The 18,854-nt window shown below is 35.7% G+C and overlaps 1 protein-coding gene across 1 annotated transcript in view; it reads left to right on the top strand.

The window, feature by feature from the left end:
• The window catches only part of LRRK2 (leucine rich repeat kinase 2), a 64,339-nt gene that overhangs the window by 21,543 nt on the left and 23,942 nt on the right, over nucleotides 1-18,854 (top strand). Inside the window, exons 13-29 of the mRNA XM_032688374.1 lie at nucleotides 559-683; nucleotides 2,088-2,221; nucleotides 3,846-3,990; nucleotides 4,478-4,617; nucleotides 5,958-6,086; nucleotides 6,172-6,342; nucleotides 8,099-8,354; nucleotides 8,563-8,751; nucleotides 10,170-10,291; nucleotides 11,022-11,091; nucleotides 11,541-11,761; nucleotides 12,298-12,548; nucleotides 13,709-13,857; nucleotides 15,530-15,623; nucleotides 16,750-16,936; nucleotides 17,321-17,502; nucleotides 17,993-18,222. Coding sequence (XP_032544265.1) covers nucleotides 559-683; nucleotides 2,088-2,221; nucleotides 3,846-3,990; nucleotides 4,478-4,617; nucleotides 5,958-6,086; nucleotides 6,172-6,342; nucleotides 8,099-8,354; nucleotides 8,563-8,751; nucleotides 10,170-10,291; nucleotides 11,022-11,091; nucleotides 11,541-11,761; nucleotides 12,298-12,548; nucleotides 13,709-13,857; nucleotides 15,530-15,623; nucleotides 16,750-16,936; nucleotides 17,321-17,502; nucleotides 17,993-18,222 — 2,795 coding nt within the window. The remainder of the gene's footprint in view (nucleotides 1-558; nucleotides 684-2,087; nucleotides 2,222-3,845; nucleotides 3,991-4,477; nucleotides 4,618-5,957; nucleotides 6,087-6,171; nucleotides 6,343-8,098; nucleotides 8,355-8,562; nucleotides 8,752-10,169; nucleotides 10,292-11,021; nucleotides 11,092-11,540; nucleotides 11,762-12,297; nucleotides 12,549-13,708; nucleotides 13,858-15,529; nucleotides 15,624-16,749; nucleotides 16,937-17,320; nucleotides 17,503-17,992; nucleotides 18,223-18,854) is intronic.

The raw sequence follows: 18,854 nt of genomic DNA, 5'->3' as shown, positions 1-18,854 counted from the left end.
TAATTAGAAATGCGTGTCCAATCCCAAAGCAAAGGTTTGTGAGCTTCAGTGCTGTAAGCAATTGCATGTAAATTATTGACTGTTTCACTGATACTAAATTGACCACAGGCTGACAGCCCTATTTAAGACATGGAATTTTGTAAGCCCTGTAGTCAAAAGCCCAGGTGGATGTGTGTAGGGAGAGGCACGTTCTTCTCTTCATGGTTCTTGAGCAGTGAGATTTGAATAGACTGTCCCTGGGTGGTCTCCCCTCCTGTTACCCACACTGAATTCCATTGAGAGCTAAGAAGTTTCCCACAATATCAACTTAATAACATTATGTTAATATTACTTTTGCATTGGCTAGGATGGAATTATTTACATAGACTGAATTAATGGAATGGCATGAAAATAATTTGCTATGATGAAGAAAAATGCTGTAGCTTAATTTATATTTCGTAGCTGAAATCGCATTTGCAGTATTCTAAAGGGTTATCACACAGTATTAATTGAGGAAGCCAATACATGTACAATTTAGAAATGCATTCTTTTTATTCATTTAATAAACAATATTTTCAGTTTTCCTCATCTGGATATAATGACAGTAGCAGTATCAGAAGTTGTAAAAGCCATGAGGAAACATGAAAAATCACTCTCTGTACAACTGGAAGCACTTCGAGTCCTTTTACACTTTATGATGCCTGGTAAGTCATCCAAAGTCATACACCAAATCAGAGAATAGAATCAACTGGTTTTTAGTCTTTCTTATCTAATGGGACTGCCCTTAGCGGGACTTCAGAAAAGTATTACCGTTTCTGTACATGGCAGAGAAGAGCTTTAAATCTTTAGGAACATATAAGATGGAGGTAAATTTTTGAGTTATTGAAGGTAAGAGACCAAAATTATCAATGCTGATTTCCTCTTGATTTAAAGATATAAAATATACAGTTGTATACTATTTTGTACCAAAAACAAGAAACCAAACTGACAAGCTTAGAAATTCCTTTCCAAAAAAACCTCTTTAATGGCAATCCAGAGGGGGGAAAAATGTTGTTTGGTAGAATTCAGGTATAGTTTTAAATCTTTTTATCGGTGTACTCCTGTATATCCTGCTTTTTTCCTCTGATATTAAGCATGAGAGTACAGACATGGATACTGATTTTTTTTTCAGAACAACTTTTTGCAAGTATCACTCTGCAGTTTTAGTTGAACATTTACAAAACCAGTTACTCTGAAAATAGTAACATGGCTAATATGCACACTGATGGCAGGTTTTCAGATTCCTTCTATTATTTGTGTTATAATCCTAATACTTTCCTTTTTTTTCCAATGAAAAGCAGGATTAAGACTTGATATATATATTCTAACATGTAGGCAGCGTGATTTGTTTGCCAGTATCCTGGAAGGGGGGCCCTTCTAAAGTGTAATCAGACACAGAGAGAGCCAACTGGATGTTGGAACTCGCAGGTTAATTAGGGAATAAAAAAGTAATTTATAGGAAAAATAGCAATCAGAACAAATATGAATGCTGAAGTGACTTTTAAAGGATTTCTGGGTACTTTCTCTAGTGTCACTTGAGTGCAAGTGCCAAAAGCTACAACAAAGGTAAATCTGAAAGACCTTTTTCTGTTCTTTTATATGTGGTCACATTCCACTTAATGTCATCTGTGTGTAAAATTTGTCCTATGATGTGCTGCCAAGTGAGCAAGGACAAATAGTTCATAGCTTCTCCATAGTGTCTCCTTTCCAGAAGGAAGAGGCATTCTGAAGTAGGTATCAGGAACACCAAGAAACTCCATAACTCAAGAAAGTAATATATTGCAAAGTACCTTAGGCCAAATTCTTTGGCATGATTTTTTATTTTTATAGTAAGCAGTGAGCAAACATGTGGTGAAATCGTCCCTTCAAACTGAATATACTCACATTACAGTGTAAATCTGGAGGGACTCCAGTCTCAGATACAATGTTCTGAAAATGTCATAAGATCTGAAATACGCCCTCTGAGTCACCTCTGTGTTCAATTTGATTTTTAGGTTGTTATATGGGGTTACTACTGGGAAGAATATGAAATCTGCTGTTCTGAGGAAGGCTGTTTTCTGTTGTTGCAGATACAAAGCACGAACACCAGAATGGTTCTTCCAGAGACGTGGGAGATGCTGCTTTTGCACTTACAGTGAAAGTCATTAAAAGCCAGTGTCTCTTGGAGGGAACTCACTCATTGGTGCTTAATGCTTTGAACAGGGTATAGTTAAAGCTTTATTCTAATGGATATTGTCATTATTTTACATTTGTAATGGTGAAGCATTTGTAAGTTTTAGTTCTGCATTGATTTTCCTATTGATTTGATAAAATTAATCTTAACTCCTGAGTTTTAATGATCTTCTGGAGTTTCTTCTTACTTTCTTTCCTGGAGTGTATTAGGTGATCCTTTATACAGTAACTCTAAAGGATATTTATAAAAACAAAGCTCATTTTTTTTAAAACATACAGTTTATTTGTGATTTATTTCTTTTTTTAAGGGACTAGTGTATACATGAAAAGTGTCTTCATCCCTACACCTCAGCTACACATAGAACTGAGTGGACAACTCAGTTGTCTCCATTCCTTTCATTAGCCAATTCTATAAATTTTTCCAGCCACTGGAAACCAGAATGCTCACAGTGCCTTGAAGGGGAAGCTGAAAAATGAAAGGCTGAAGCAGACTCAGTCTATACAAAGGAAACACTGGGCAGTTTGCGTGGCAAATAAACTTTAAATCCTAGTGATTGGAAAGGTTTAACTTCATGGTCTTCAGAAGAATCCCATCTCTGCAAGGTTTTCAAGCTTCATATAACTAAAATCAAAAAGTATTAATTCATAATTTTTTAAAAGTCTCTCAAGAATTTTAAGATTGCCAAACAGCTTCAGTCAAGGAAACTTATGTCTCTTATATTTTTTACAGAAGTCAGAGCAAGTAACGTATCAGTGAAAGAGTTCTAGAGTGTCTAAAGGACATTTCTTGACCTGAAGATATCAGATATAGGAATTAACAAGGGAGGTAAAATAATTTTTGATAAGGGAAGGTATTACAGTGTTCAGTGCTTTGTGACCATCCTGATTGCATTTTCCAGCCCAGCTGGTTTGTGTTTTGGGGTACTGCAGTATCAACCAGAAGAGCTAAAAAAAAATTAATGAAAACTACAGACAGAATAAGGAGGAAGATGGGCATGACTCCACTGAAATAATTTTGCAGATTTGCAAGTCACAGTGACAGCTGTGACACTCTCAGCTCTAGGCCTCATCTAGGTTTCCTCCATCTAGAAGTGGGGGGAAATTGGGAAAAAATATCACAAATAACCTATTGAATTGCTATATAATAAACCCAAAATACTAAAAATCTTGATGAGGTGTGGTAATAGGTATGTTGTTTCATATCTTTTTATTTTCGTATTTTTTCAGTTGCCATCATGTTAATCACCTGTGCTAGTTCTGAAAAAAAAACCACCACATTTTTGTTCCTTTTTAACCACAAAAGAAGTACATTTTCTCCCTCTTCTTGTCCTAAAAAAATGATATGAACTTATCAACGGTTGTACTGAAAACTTGAGAAAAAAAAATCCCACTCTTCGTCAGAAACCTAGCTAGGGAATATTTTCAAAATCAAAGGTGAAAATCTGTGGGTTATGAGCAACTGAAACTGATGGTTGATAAGGAAATCTTTTTGAGATTGTGATTATTGTTATTTATTGTCACATCAGATGTAATTTCACATACTTATGAGGAACAGTCGCTTGTTCTTATAGAACAGCTTTAAGAACAAGCAACTCTTCTGTTACCATTGTAAGCAGAATAAACTTCATCTGATTTTATATTCCTTTCTTCGTTAGTTTATTGGAAATCCTAGCATTCAGAAGTGTGGATTAAAACTACTTGCTTCTGTAGCTGAGTGCACTGGTGCCCTAGAAATCTTAATCCAGCAAGGAGCTACTGACACTGTGCTCCACACCCTACAGATGTATCCAGACGAACAAGGTAGGGAAGGTCCTTTTGTCAGTAGAATGACATGGTAGGACGGTCTGATTAACCTTAGAGGCTGTAACTGGTCTATTGCCCTCTTTAGTGCTGGATGTCATGTAGGTTGTCTATTGCCCTCTTTAGTGCTGGATGTCATGTAGGTTGTCTATTGCCCTCTTTAGCGCTGGATGTCATGTAGGTTGTCTGTAGCTCTCTTTAGTGCTGGATGTGATGTAGGTTGTCTGTAGCTCTCTTTAGTGCTGGATGTGATGTAAGTTGTCTGTAGCTTTCTTTAGTGCTGGATGTGATGTAGGTTGCATGGCAAGAAAAGGCTGCAGTACTGCATAGTCTTCAGGTTCACCCACATTGTAGATATGCCTGACCCTGTAATAGCTTGTGCCAATAACTTCATGGAATATTACTAAAAGACTACTTAAATCATGGGTTTATTCAACTTAGAATGTCTGAATTATCAATGTCTGAATAATATTTATTTCCATTCCAGACATACAGTGTTTGGGTTTGAGTCTTCTACGCTCTTTGATTACAAGAAAGAGTTTGTGTATTGCAACTATGCATGTCCTGTCAGCAGTTCTGGTTTCTACTCTGCGACGATTTAAAGAAGTCACTGAAATCCAGATGCATGTACGTGTCATTTCTATGTGCAAAGATGAAAACAAAAGCCAAAACCTTAGAAAATTATTTTAATATAGTTATATTTTAAGTATAATTCCTTATTTTACTTCATTTTGATTGTACTGCAATTACTAGATTAGTGTAAACCTGTGTCATTAAACTGGTGTGTTTGTTGTAGAGGTGGTTTTCTTGGAGACATATATTCAATCCAGAATATGTAAGCATAGATTAAATGTTTATCTAAAACTTCTGAGATCTGCAAACTAGAACAAATTTCTCAGTCATGATCCATCATTCTGTCAATCTTTAACCATTTAATGAAGTAACCATCATTATATTGTTGATTGCCCTTCTTTGAGAAGTCATAGAAAATAACTTAGTTCCCAGCCTTGTCACCAACAATAAACTTAGTGTAGGAATGGTGTATTTAAGAAAGGATATTACTGCAATACTGTGTCAGACTTTGGACCCACATCTGTATATGGAAGGAAAGTTCTTACTCTGTCTGCAAACACACATTCAGTCCTCCCTATGTGAAAGTTCTGTTTCTTCTGCTTCAGAAGTTTTCCCTGTTTGTTGCCAGTTTCATTTTTCTAGCAGAATGGAGATTGCCCATGAGATCAGCTTTCTGTGAGAGTTTCTGTACTTCTGTTTCAAATCAGTATGAAAATATCAAAAGTACAGCCTCCCATCTTCGCTGCTATTTTTCCCCCAACCATTCCCTGTTTAGCTTAGCAACCAATGTAGAGAGAAATAATGTGCTGAAATAAGGAACTTACTTTAAGTGATTTAGTCTCAATTAGATTTGGACAGGGTCCCCAGTTTACCCAGTTCACCCTTCTAGGTGAACTTTGCTTGCAGAACTGTGGGATAATTTCATGTTTCTTCTTAGTTTTTGGACACACCTCTTAGGTTTTTCATTTAGTCCATGTATTTTTTTCAAATTCAACGGTTACTGAGCAACACATGGAACGGGGATGTATCTTCGTTCCCTATCTTTAGAAGGAGATTGTTTCCTCTCTACATTTTCAGGAAATCACGAGTACATTTGTCACTGCCAGTGTCAGATATTATGGTGCATATTTGGCTTTTCAAAGTGTCAGTTAATATATGTTTAAGAGAGTCAGCTAAACAAGCATGAAACTACAGTTATATAAACACAGAGACACCTGGTGTTTCTGCCTTCTCTCCTGATCTTCTCTGATTTGTGAATTATTGCATGTTTAAAAGCAAGACAAAAAAATTAAAGCACATATCTTTTGGTTGAAATTTGATTTTGTTGCCTGACCTGTTTCAAAATGACACCTTTTAACACTGTACTTCTTTGAATCTTCTCATTGTGTTCTTAGGGATTTCATGCAATCTTGTCAATTCTTGGTTTGTCACCTTGTTTTGCAAAGCTACTGGTAAATGAATCATTTGACACAGTCATTTTCTACCAGATGTCTATGTGTTTCACTGACCAGCGAGATCAACAGGTATCTTTTTCTTTGACAGCTCCACAGCTAAGAAATGTTGGTGGGTTTTTTTGTCCTAACTTTTATTCTTTGTCTTCCCATTCAGTTTCAAAGCCTGTGTTGTAAATGTTTTGCTAAAATAGCTGAAAATGATGATTTAAAAAATATGATGCTGGAAAAAGCATGTATGGAGTGCAATAGTATTATGGCTGAATGTTTACTTCTACTGGGAGCTGATATTAATAAGAAGACAAAGACAAACTCTTTGATCTATCAGGTAATATGTGGAAATATATATATAACTTTATTACTTTAAAATTTGTACTTTTGGGTTCTTTTCTATTTTCCTTGATTTGGCAGAACACAGTAGCAATGTAACTGTGACCCGAGTGTTGTTAACTGTCGTTACTGACAGTGACTTCAGGCTCAGTCTGATGTTCCCTGAAACACCCTTCCCTTTATTGAACCTCACAGGGCACTGTCACATAGAATGTGCCCCCACTGTCAGTTCAGTTCTCCTGCAAGTTCACTTTAAATCCGTGCTTTCCGACTGTTTACCCTGTTCTTGTGCAAACATGTGTTCAATCAGGTACTGATTTAGCCTTATCTATGGAATATTTTTGAAGAAGACTTAAGATCAAGCTTTGCAAGTTGGCATTTTTTTTAACTACTTAGGTGTAGAATGTATCAAGCCATTAAAGCCCAGGCGGGAAACTGGTATTCCAAATTCAGCTCTTTCCAAGCTCTGTGAGGCCAAAGTACCAGTGGACCATCAGCCAGCCTTATCCAGACAGCAGCCACATCCAGAGCATCAACTGTCTGAAGTACATAAGTATCTTAAAAAAGGCCATAGGCAAACATTCCATCTGGATTCAGCCCTGCCAATGTAAAGGCTGTTCCCACATGCAAGTACTCCGTGCTTAATGTGACTGCCTTTAAATTTGGGGGGTTTTTTGAGAAGTGGTATGCATAAGCACTTCTTAATTTTACTTCAGTGTCAAAGTTTTAAATAGTCTGAGAGAATCCTGGCAATACTCCTTACAGGAAATTAGGAAGTGTTAAATTCTGCTGGCAGAACTGGATGAGTGATGAAATACAGATTGATTTGGAACCAATCATCCATCCATTAAATGTGAAGTTGGCAAGTCAGCGTTAGCAAACCACAGTGGACAAATTGAAGTAACTGGAAATATTGCTAAAAAATATTTTTAATATTCACAATCAACACTGCTCTGTGTAGCAGTGCAGGCTTGGAGATTGGGATGAATCATAGAATCATTAAGGTTGGAAAAGATCTCCAGGATCATAGAGTCTGACCTTCAACCAAAAACCACCATGGCACTAAGTGCCGCATCCAGTTGTTTCTTGAACACTTCCAGGGACAGTGATTCCACCACTTCCCTGGACAGCCCGTTCCAATGCTTAACTACCCTTTCAGTGAAGAAATTCTTCCTGGTGTCCAACCTGAACCTCCCCTGACCTCACTTGAGGCCATTTTCTCTCATCCTGTCGCTTGCTGCCTGGGAGAAGAGACCAGTCCCCACCTTGCTACACCCTCCTTTCGGGTAGTTAAAGCCAATAGACCTGAGCTCCCTAGCACTAGGCAAGGCTTGATGAGTCTCACTGTTTTTGCCTGTTCATCAAATATCCAGATGATATGGCAGAATAACACCTGAGTGTCTCTTTTCCACTGGACAGATCAATAAATGGAATTGCCATAGACCACATGCTATAACCACACTAGATAAATTGCCATATATTTTTGACTGAAAATTGTGTGCATTCATGGCAATAATTACACTTGCAGGACTCAAACATTTGATACATTTTGGGCAAAGACTTCATGGAAATGGGAGTTGGTACTCAGATGCTGTAGGCAGGCATATGCTTCAAGGAGTAAGAAGCTGTGTAATTGGAAAAGAGTCACAGTCCTAAAGATAAAGTGAATCTGAATTTGAGACAAGCCTCTTAATGCAGTCTGAGGTGTTGTTTAAATGCCTCACATGATTTTTTTTTAATTGCTTTTCTCCTAGGTTTGTGACAAAGGAAATAACCCTAAATTGGTGGAATTGCTATTAGCCAGTGGTGCTCGAGAGCAAGATGTTCGGAGTGCTTTAACCATCAGTATAAAGAGAGGAGATAGCCAAATCATCAGCTTGCTCTTAAAGAAGCTTAGCCTTGATGTCACCAACAGCAGTATATGTCTTGGAGGATTTGGTATTGGAAGACTAGAACCCTCCTGGCTCATTCCTTTGTTCCCAGATAAACTTACTCCAGTAAAAAAACAAAGTGAGTATGTATAGAAATTGTTACATCTCTTGATGGTACTATGAAGGTGTTTTAGATCAAGACTTTCAGTTCAGGCTCTCATAGCATTCAGCTTGTTATAGAAAGTCTGGCAAAACTTGAAAACAAATCAAGACATTTCAGTTATTTTTTTAAAGCTATTTGGATTTCTTGGAGAATATTCTACAGTTTCCGTTTCTTATACATACAGATGCAGGTTCTGCACTGGCAAGAATGGTGCTTAAATTCCAGATGAAGAATATTTCAGAGGATAGGTCAAGAGCGTCCTCTGATCCAAACTTCTCTGAAGATGGAGTGGATAAAAACTATGATTGGAATTTCATACCCGACCCATTAGTGGACAGTATTTTTCCTTTGAGTGATGATATTGATAGTGAAGGTAATTGTATTTATTTTCTTTTTTCTTTTTATAATCCCAGTCTAGTGTACCAGGGAAAGACTATAGCCACAAGTCAGTTGCTTATTTGTATTTGAGACAGAACACTTCCCATGAAGAAAAAACTTGTTATGTAAAATTTCATTTGTGGTAACATTGGAAAATAGTTTATGATGAGTATGTACTTTATCTACAAAATTAGGACCTTAAAGAATTTTATTATCCATTTAAAATCAGTTCTTCATGCATTCAGTTTTTTGTAGAGAGAAGGAGTTGGATGCATACAACCACATTTAGATTTTGACTGTTTTAGATAAACACTTATTTATGAGTTGCCTTTATAGTCTATAGCTAAAAGCAATTGTTTCAAGAGCCCAATTTGTCTTGTCATGAAGTCAGGTGTATTGCGATATAGAAACCCCTGTGTTCCCTGGGTTGTCTGTAAATAAAGTTTACACAACCACATCTGATATAGAGGACTATACTATTAAAAAATAAAGTAGGTGAAACAAACCCTATCCCAAAGATAACTAATTGATCAGCAAGTGTAAAGGACAGGTTTATGTTCAGTCCAACATCGTTCTTGGTAACCATGTCAGGACATCTGAATGCCTTTAACTTCTAAAAAGACAGCATTTCTGTCTATGGTATCAGCAACTTAATAATGAGTGACCTTAATTTGTAACATATCTTTTTTTGTTCAAATGTCTCTCTTGTTTTAGAACAGTTGACTACTTAAAATCATCACAGATGAGGAATTTGAATTTTAGAATCAGAGAATCCTAAGGAAGTTTTTTGTCCTGTTTTATTCTTTTCCCTTATATAATTCGGTACTACTTTTCATTTCTGTAGGTCTTTTTGTTGTCCCACATAAAAAAGTATATTCTTATTATCTTAAGAAAATACATTTGTTACTAACAGGAGTGATTTTAGGAGTTTTAAAAGTAGCTTTGAGAAGAGGGACACCAAATGGGTCCAGATAATCCTAAATCACCAAATCCAGAGTGGTATTTGATGTTTCATTCTCAAGAAATGTGGGAGTAAAAATTCATCTATTAAAATACAAACTTTTTCTATTTTCAAAAGCTATTTACACTGCAGTAGCAGAAAGATGTGCTGTGAAATGTGTATAGTAATCCCAACATGATGGAAATTTTAGATCATAAAGCATCAGGGTAACAACCTGGAGGTCATATTTGAAACATGTCAGGTTAGTATGGCCCATGTGCTCTAAAAAACATTGACAACATTCTTGGCCTGTTGCACACACAATTCACCAGTGAGATCGTGCCAGTATTGATGCTTTTGAAATGTATCTCTCCTTTGTATATCAGCATCCATATTACAGTTGAATTCTGAGCCTCATTTTTAAATACATTTTTCATATTTATTACTTCTCCTGTGTTATGGTTTTGTTCTAGGAAGTGAAGGTTCATTTTTTACAAAAAAGAAGTCCAATTCCATTGCAGTTGCTGATGTATATTGTAGGGAAATGGCTTGTCAAAGAGGTTCTCCTACTTTACCACGACATTCCTATTCTGTGGTAAGTTAGATTCTTGTTCATTCCAGGCTTTTAAGTCCATCTGCATTGCCTACTGCAAAATAGTCAAGTGTTAGGAAAGGTCATGTAACCATATGGGCTTTTGTCTCACTGTTGCCATTCAGTATTTCCTTCTATTGCAGTGCACTTTACGGATGAGAGTTTACGTCAGCAAAAATTTATGATCACCTAAAAGTAAATTATTCAGATTTCCAGTTGTGATTTTCAAACAGAAATACAGGAACCATGGACCTATTCACAAAGACTTAACTACCCCTTAATGAGCTGATCTTCAGCTGTAATCAATGGAGACTGTTCCATAAGACATGAGGACAAATCGGCGGAATGAAAGTCACATTCCTTTGAAAGGAGCTTGTCTTCTTCCACTGACTTTTAAGGGGAAACTAGAGAAACTGACTTCCCTAGAGAAGGTTATGTTTTGTAATATCCTGCTCCATCCTGTCTCCCCACCCTAGTGAAAGTCATTTTAGGTTGTCAGAAAATGCACTTCTTCTATTACACTTTAACTCTACCATTCTTCCATATTGCATGGATCAGTAAGTTTTATAAAGATGCGATCTATGCTTATTTTGAGTTGAAGTGTACAGTTCATTTGTGTTGTCCCTATAAGTTCTGATAAAAAGAAACCACAATAAAAAGAGATTACTGAATTTGAATAATTTCAGATATCTGCATATGTTTGTAACTGGTTTTTCCCTTTGGGATTTTGCAGGGACCTGGCTCAGATTATGAACCATTTATGAAACAAAGAAGAAAATTCTTGCTTTCAGATGAATCCCTCAGTAAGTAAACTATGCAATTTAACATATATAATGGACTTTTTGTCCTTAATGCTTTCACAAGCATAGCATGCAGATTTTAGTCCAATTATATATTTGTTTACAAATAAGAGGATACGTTTTGGAAATACTACAGTGGAGTACAAATAATGAATATATAGGGATTTTTTTTTTCCTGGGCTTCACAATTAGAATTAAATGGCCAATGAAATTTCAGAAGTGCTCTTATTAGCTTTCAAAAACTCCTTCTCTTGTGCAGTGCATGAGCATGCATCTTTCCCCTACTGTCTTATAAATTTTTGTGGCTTAATAGAAGTCTTCATGGATTTGGATCTTAACCAGTATTCAAACATTCAATATCTACTGGATCTTGAGATCCCAAGTTGATTGATCTTAATTTTACTGAAGTGATAAATGAAATTATGCTGTTTTTCATGTTTTTGTTTTAATAGAAGGCATCTCAAAATTTTCACCACATATAAGACCATCAGAGAGTCTTTCTTCACTGATCTCAGAGAAAGAATATATTAAATCACTAGATCTTTCATCAAATGAGCTGGAGAACATTGATGCCATCAGCCAGAATAGCTGCTTAACTAGTCATCTGGAACACCTTGAGAAACTGGAGCTCCACCAAAATGCTCTTACGAACATTCCAGAACAACTGTGTGAAGTAATTCTGCATAATTTTATGTAATACAAGTTGAAATTAGTTAAAATAAATTGTTTATATCTAATAATGTAATCCATACGTATTATAATAATGTATCCATAGCAATATTACTCAAGAATATGAGTGTATATTTTTGCATATTTCATACATTCACAGAATTTTCATTCAGTGGATTTATGTTCATCTAGAAATAAAAGTATTTTCAGAGAACTGTTTTAAGTCGTTTACTGCAGAGAACTGCTTTAAAACATTTTATATTAAGTAGCATATGATGTAAATGGGACTGAGAACTGCAGGCAATTAATATTTGTTAAATTTTAAGAAACTGAGCTAATTAATTTTAAGTAATGATTTATATTTTATATTGTAATAGAAATATTATAGGTTACATTGGTATGATTGCTATTTTCTGTTGTTTTTCCTAGTGAGATAAATATAAGTAGATTAATAAATTGCATAAAAATATAACTCAGTTATAAACTATAAATTCACTTTTTTTTTCAACTTTTTAAAATCAAATTATCCTTTTCTTTCAGAACTTGAAATGCCTGACTTACTTGGATTTGCACAGTAACCGATTTACTTCTTTTCCAACTTATTTACTGAAAATGAATTGTATTGCAAATCTTGATATCTCTCGAAATGACATTGGCCCTTCCTTTGCTTTGGATCCATACCTCAGATGTCCAACTCTAAAGCAACTTAATCTTTCATACAATCAGCTGGTATGCACTCCTGAATTTCTTACAAATGTCGCTGAAAATCTGGAACAGCTGTTGCTAGAAGGGTGAGTAGCATTAGTAAATAGGCTGTAGCACAACAAACATAACAGGAAATAATATATTGGTCATCCAGAATGATGACTATTGTAGCATGGAAAGGATTATTTAGTCACCAGCGAAACGTTGACATTGTCTTCCAAATGTGTAAATTGCTCCAGTTTTCAGTGTTGTATTGCAAAGTACATGAGAATATCTTTGGGCCTTGTTAGAATCTAAGAGCATTGCCATTCCAGTTACATACTAAACATGTAATTCATGTAGTTCAGTATCTTTCTACTGCCATACTATTAATCCACAGGCCTGTCTGTGTGGTATGACATATTCAGCTAGGATTTCTATATACACAATACAGTTTCCACTGTATTTCATATTCAGAAAAGCTTTTTTGGAAGTAGTATTCATGGAATTTTAGGTATGGGTATGGATATGTTTTAAATGACAGAAATATGAGAAAATATGTAGTTTTTTGTTTACCAGCACTTATTATCATATTTGTTAGTAAGTGAGATAATTCATACCTATATAGCGTTCTGAAGAATGTAGCTGGTTATATTTCTGTAAACTGCAGAAACTGTCCCACTTATTTCCTACAGTTTATGCTAAATAAGATGGTGAACTTTATTAGTAATACTACCCTTGCAAAACAGTACTGCATGATTCTTTTGTCTCTGTATTTTCGGGATCTTTGTCTCTTTCTGGTGTTCGTCTCCCCAGAATACATTGTTTGTAACATTATATACTCATCCTGAATTGTATTCCCCACATATGGAACTCATTTTTTTTAACTTTTTTTGGGTTGATAGTAATTGTGTGACTGTAATCCTGCAAACACGTATCTTAAGTACACAGAACCCCTCATAAATGCAACAATCTTCTTTTGTGTGGGATTGAGCTCCAGTATGTAATCAGAAAATGACACCTTGCAATATATTCTGCCACTTGCTCTCCAAATTAATTTAATCAGTCTTAATATTTGTCATGTTATTCCATGTTGCCACATGTGCCAGTGTTTTTGCTGACTGGTCAATGTTTATATAGCTAAAGTCTTCTTTTTGTTTTGCCAGCATAAGGATGACATTGTCAGATCAACACTATTTATTTTCATGTTCTACCTAATAGTTTCTAAATAAAACATGGATTATTGTCTTTCTTTTTGTTATCACAGAAACAAAATTTCATGCCTGTGTTCACCCATATGCTTGAAAGAATTGAAAATTTTAAACATTAGTAAAAACAACATTTCATCCCTTGCTGAGAATGTTTTCATGGGCTGTACAAAACTGGAGCAGTTCAACGCCAGGATGAATGCTCTTGGTAAGTACTGTGAAAATACAATCCACCTTCTAGAAACTGCTCTAAGTCACAAAATTCCTCTGCCACAGCATTTGGACTCTTGTGACAACAGGAAAGAATACCACATATGCTTGTCCTTGGTTATACAGTTCCTTAAGCTTCAGCTTTTCATCATTGAAGGATGGAGTATGCATCCAGTCATTTGATGTGACTCAGCTAACTCCTCTTGTTTCTACATTTGTAGTGGATGCCGAAAAAATGATGGAGTGTAGCTGAGATTGTACATGCTGTTGAGGAAGGTTCAAGAGAGCGGAAATTGTTCAGATTTAGCTTGCAAATCTAGTATTAATACTGTACTGAAATATATAGAAGCATCCTGGCTTGTACCAGGAAGAGTTTGGGGCCCCTCACTACAAGACATTGAGGTGCCGGAGTCGGTCCAGAGAAGGGCAGCAGAAATGGTGAAGGGTCTGGAGCACAAGTCTGATGAGGAGCAGCTGAGGGAGCTGGGGTTGTTTAGCCTGGAGGCTCAGTGGAGACCTTATCACTCTTTACAAATACCTGAAAGGAGGTCATGGCCAGGTGGAGGTCGGTCTCTTCTCCCAGGTAACAAGAGATAGGACAAGAGTAAATATCCTCAAGTTGTGCAAGGAGAGGTTTAGATTGAATATTAGGGAAAATTTCTTCACTGAAAGGGTTGTCAAGCCCTGGAACAGGCTACCCAGGGAAGTGGTGGTGTCACCATCCCTGGAGGTATTTAAAAGACATGTGGATGTGAACCTTAGGGCCATGGTTTAGTGGTAGACTTGACAAGGCTGGATTAATGACTGGAGTCAATCATCTTAGCGGTCTTTTCCAACCTAAAAAATTCTGTGATTCTAAGTATTTACCACACTATATCCAGCGTTATATTCAGAATAAGACAGAATGTTTGGTTCAGTTGCCTGAATGCAGGTGTCATTTGAGAAGCCCTGAAGTATCCCACTTGGCTTGCAGCTTGTGGTCCAGAAAAAGCAGGTCTTCCATAGCTCTTGTGTTTTATCTTTAAGCTTTGTGCAGACAGCTCAGGTACCACTAGGCAGATCCCCTTCAGTAGAACCCAGTGTTAAGGAACTGAATTGAGTCCATCTAGAGTGTGTGTCAGTAACTTAGCTTATTTTATGCAAAGGTGTCAAATCGATTTATCTATGGAAATTACAAATTGCACAACTTAGATTTTTAATGATACTGTTGGAGTTCATAAGTTACTGTCATAATTTATTCTGTCTTCAAGGCATAAAATCTTCCATTTTGAAATTATTTTCACATTAGTTCAGAAGGTAACTCTTATAACCGCATTAAACACAGCTGAACCATTAGACTCGTTTTTATATGAATAAGACCTAACACATCCTGAGTCATATGGGAATCTTATGCATACTGGCAATACAGTAAAGTGTAAGTAAGATTATTTCAGTGCTTAATGCCACTATGAGATGAAGGATAATAATATGTAATGTGTTAAAAGCCAATATATTACTTAATTTGGGGAGTTTAGTTTTAAATGGGCTTTAAAAAAAAGATCTGAATTCTGCCTTGATAGATGGTACAAAGATCTAGGTATGAAAATGATAGACTGACATTTTAGTCTGTCTTTGATTCTGGAAAATTCCAGTCTTAAAAATAATAAGGTTTTCCTCTTTTTCTGCTCTAGAAAGAATACCTGACTTATCATCCAGCATAACAAGTTTAAAATTATCCCAAAATTGTTTTGTTAATGTTCCAGAAGCAATACTTCTTCTACCACAGTAAGTTATTATTTTATTTATTGAAGTTAACATCAACTTCTTGATGAAGAAAATCTTGTGGCAAGACCTTTCTTAAGCAGAAAATTCTGCATGACCTTTGTTAAGCAGAAAATTCTGCATGCACTACTGATTCTCAGGAAATCCTTTCTAACGGGTTAAATCCAGAACTTAGTAGCTTTTAACTGAAGACAAACCAGTCACATTTTCTTCATGATTTTGAGAAATTCTGTTCCTCAGATTCAAATCACTGTTGTTGAAAATATATTGCTTGATAGTTGAAGCTGACAATTCTTGCTGAGAAGACCAGAATTAATTTAATATTTTCTTGTAACCAACAATAAAAAGATACTGGCAATTTTTCCTTTTTGAGTTCTGCAGACTTTGCACAAGGCTACTGAGGTTGGTTTTTCACTCCCCAAATAACACAAGATAGTTATTCTCAAAGAATAACACTTCCTTTAAAGAGAATTGTGATAAAGATGCATGTGACATTTATTTTGTTATACCTTCAAAGCATTACTCATGTGAAAATTGCACTTCTGCTTTTTTTTATAGAAGTTCATGACCTTAACATATCACTAGAATCAGATTGTGGAAGGAGTGCTTGGAAGAGTTGATCAGATCAGTTATGTGATAGGAGTGGGTAGATGTGAGTACTGGTGGCACCATGGAGAGGGCAGATCCACAGATTTGTGAACTTACATTAATGAAATTTACATATTTCATGTCATTATTAACATGATATTACACAGTTTCAGTGTGCTAACATTTATATTCATGGCAGCAGATTTAATGGATGTGTTGAAAAAGCTGCAGCTTTCAGGTTCTACATCTCCCAGCTCAGACAAATCAATAAGGCATTGCATGGAATTTTGTATGCTTCATGTTTCACAGTTACATAAACAGCATATTTGTCCAACAGATGTAGGAGAACTCTATAATTTATGCACATACATCTATTTACAAACATGTCTACTTCAGTCTGCATTTCTGTCAGAAAACCATCTGTTCTGACAGCTAATCCATTTATTTGTTTATTAAAAACTAATATATTTCTGATTCCAGTTAGTCTGGGTTTTATTTTTTCATTTTCTAACTTCTCTCTTTTTTATTTTCATGTTTTTAGTTTGCGATCAGTAGACTTAAGCCAAAACAAGATTGTAAGCCTGCCTGGACCAATGCACTGGAAATCATTAAACTTAAGGGAGCTGTTATTTAATCATAATCAAATAGACGTCTTGGACTTGAGTGAAAAGGCATGTGCATGGTCTAGGCTAGAAAAGCTACACCTGTCCCACAACAAGTTAAAGGAGGTAAAGTGTAAGATTCCGTCTAAAGAAAATTAAGTCATTTTTCAATTGAATGCAATTTTTTCAATGTTCATTTTATTTTCGTGTGACCTCTCATACCATTGTACATTCTAGAGTGAAATGGTATGTAAGTGCAAATACTACTTCCTGTGAATGAAAATCACCATATTCTATTCAGCTTTTCTGCCTGGAATGTGTCCTATAATCCGTTTGTATAATGAATTACTTATGCATCCTTCCTCTATTAGTGTGGGATATTAGGCCTGTTTATGAAAAAAACCTACACTGCAGCAAAAGTAATACCTAGTTTTGTTAAATATTTAATGTATTCATGCTAATAACTTTTTTTTCAATGTATAATTGTCCATTAAATGTTCTTTTATTTAGATTCCTCCTCAGATTGGCTTCCTAGAAAACTTGGCTTCTCTGGATGTAAGTCATAATCCCGATTTGAGATTCTTTCCAGATGAAATGGGAAGACTGTCCAAAATCTGGGACCTTCCTTTGGAGGGACTCCATCTTAATTTAGACTTCAAACATGTGGGATGCAAAGCCAGAGATATTATCAGGTTTGTTGCCCTATTGTTCTTGAATATTCCTGTTTTGCTTTCTTGGGATATGCGGGAAGCATTAGTTTTGAAAAGACGTGCTGGTTTGTCATGTGAAATCCAGCATGCTGCTCTATGGAAGGTTTCATGTCATATCAACACACACACAGAAAATAGATTAGAGTGATTTAGACCTCTTGATTATTATCTCTTGAATTTGATGCTTCTAAAAACTATGCAATAAATGGTGCTTACCAATTATTTGTAGTACATTTCTTGTGTTTCCCAGTACATTGCACAGAATACAATTTTGGGGTAATTACAAAACAAAAAAGGACACATTATGAACTAAACTTTAGCTTTCAAATCATAAATTAGAATAGAAGATTAAAAGATGTTGAAAATTTGAAGAAAATGGTATGGTTTTAGGTATTTCCTTGTTCTTGAGTTCTGTTGATATTTTTCTCTATTATACATTTCTGTGAGTTTTGCAAACTTTTTTTTATATCAGATTTCTTCAACAACGACTGAAGAAGGCTGTACCTTATAACAGAATGAAGCTCATGATTGTTGGAAACACTGGCAGTGGGAAAACAACCCTGTTGCAACAACTAATGAAAATCAAACGAATGGAGTTGGGCTCTCCGAAAGCTACAGTAGGCATTGATGTAAAAGACTGGATCATTCAAGGGAAAGGCAAAATGAAGAAGGAGCTTATATTAAATGTGTGGGATTTTGGAGGTATTTCATGAGCTTATTGTCCTTTACTTTTCTAACATGTTAATGCATTACTTAATCCTAGAGTCAGCCTGTGGAAATTTGAACTGGGGACAGTATAATCACACAAATTTACACCTAAAGTCCAGTGACCACTTACAAATTCGTGAATTCTGTAAATTAGCAGCTAATCCCTCAAATTTAACTAAAGCCTCAGGAATTTCTCATCACCAAATGTGGTCTGACCACACATTTCAAACATAGCACTTTAGAATAGTCATTTCAAAATAGTAAGAAACAGCTTGTAATCACCAAAAGAATCTTCCACTCAACTCTGATTCTCCCTTTTATAGTCTGGGTCTCTCTAGGTAGGCTCTACCGTATCACAGGTTTGTAAGGTCACAGAAAACAAAACACTTAGGAAGAGTCTTTGAGCCTTGGATTTTTGGGAAACTTTCTAAGTTTGGGGTACTACAGAAACACTTCTAAAATTCAGGTCTATTTCAGGCTATAGAAAAGTTATTTTTAAACAGTGGACTGTCATCATTTAAATAGAGTCTGTTATCACAATGCACAGATGAGCAGTATTCAAGTTGGATGTCCAACTTCAATTGTGATGTTAAATCATGTGAATTTAGGAGTCTTATTTTGAAGTT

This window comes from Chiroxiphia lanceolata, chromosome 5, assembly GCF_009829145.1.
Source record: "Chiroxiphia lanceolata isolate bChiLan1 chromosome 5, bChiLan1.pri, whole genome shotgun sequence".
Lineage (NCBI taxonomy): Eukaryota > Metazoa > Chordata > Aves > Passeriformes > Pipridae > Chiroxiphia > Chiroxiphia lanceolata.
The sequence above is the reverse complement of the archived record's forward strand: the minus strand, read 5'-3'. Positions and strand labels throughout refer to the sequence as shown.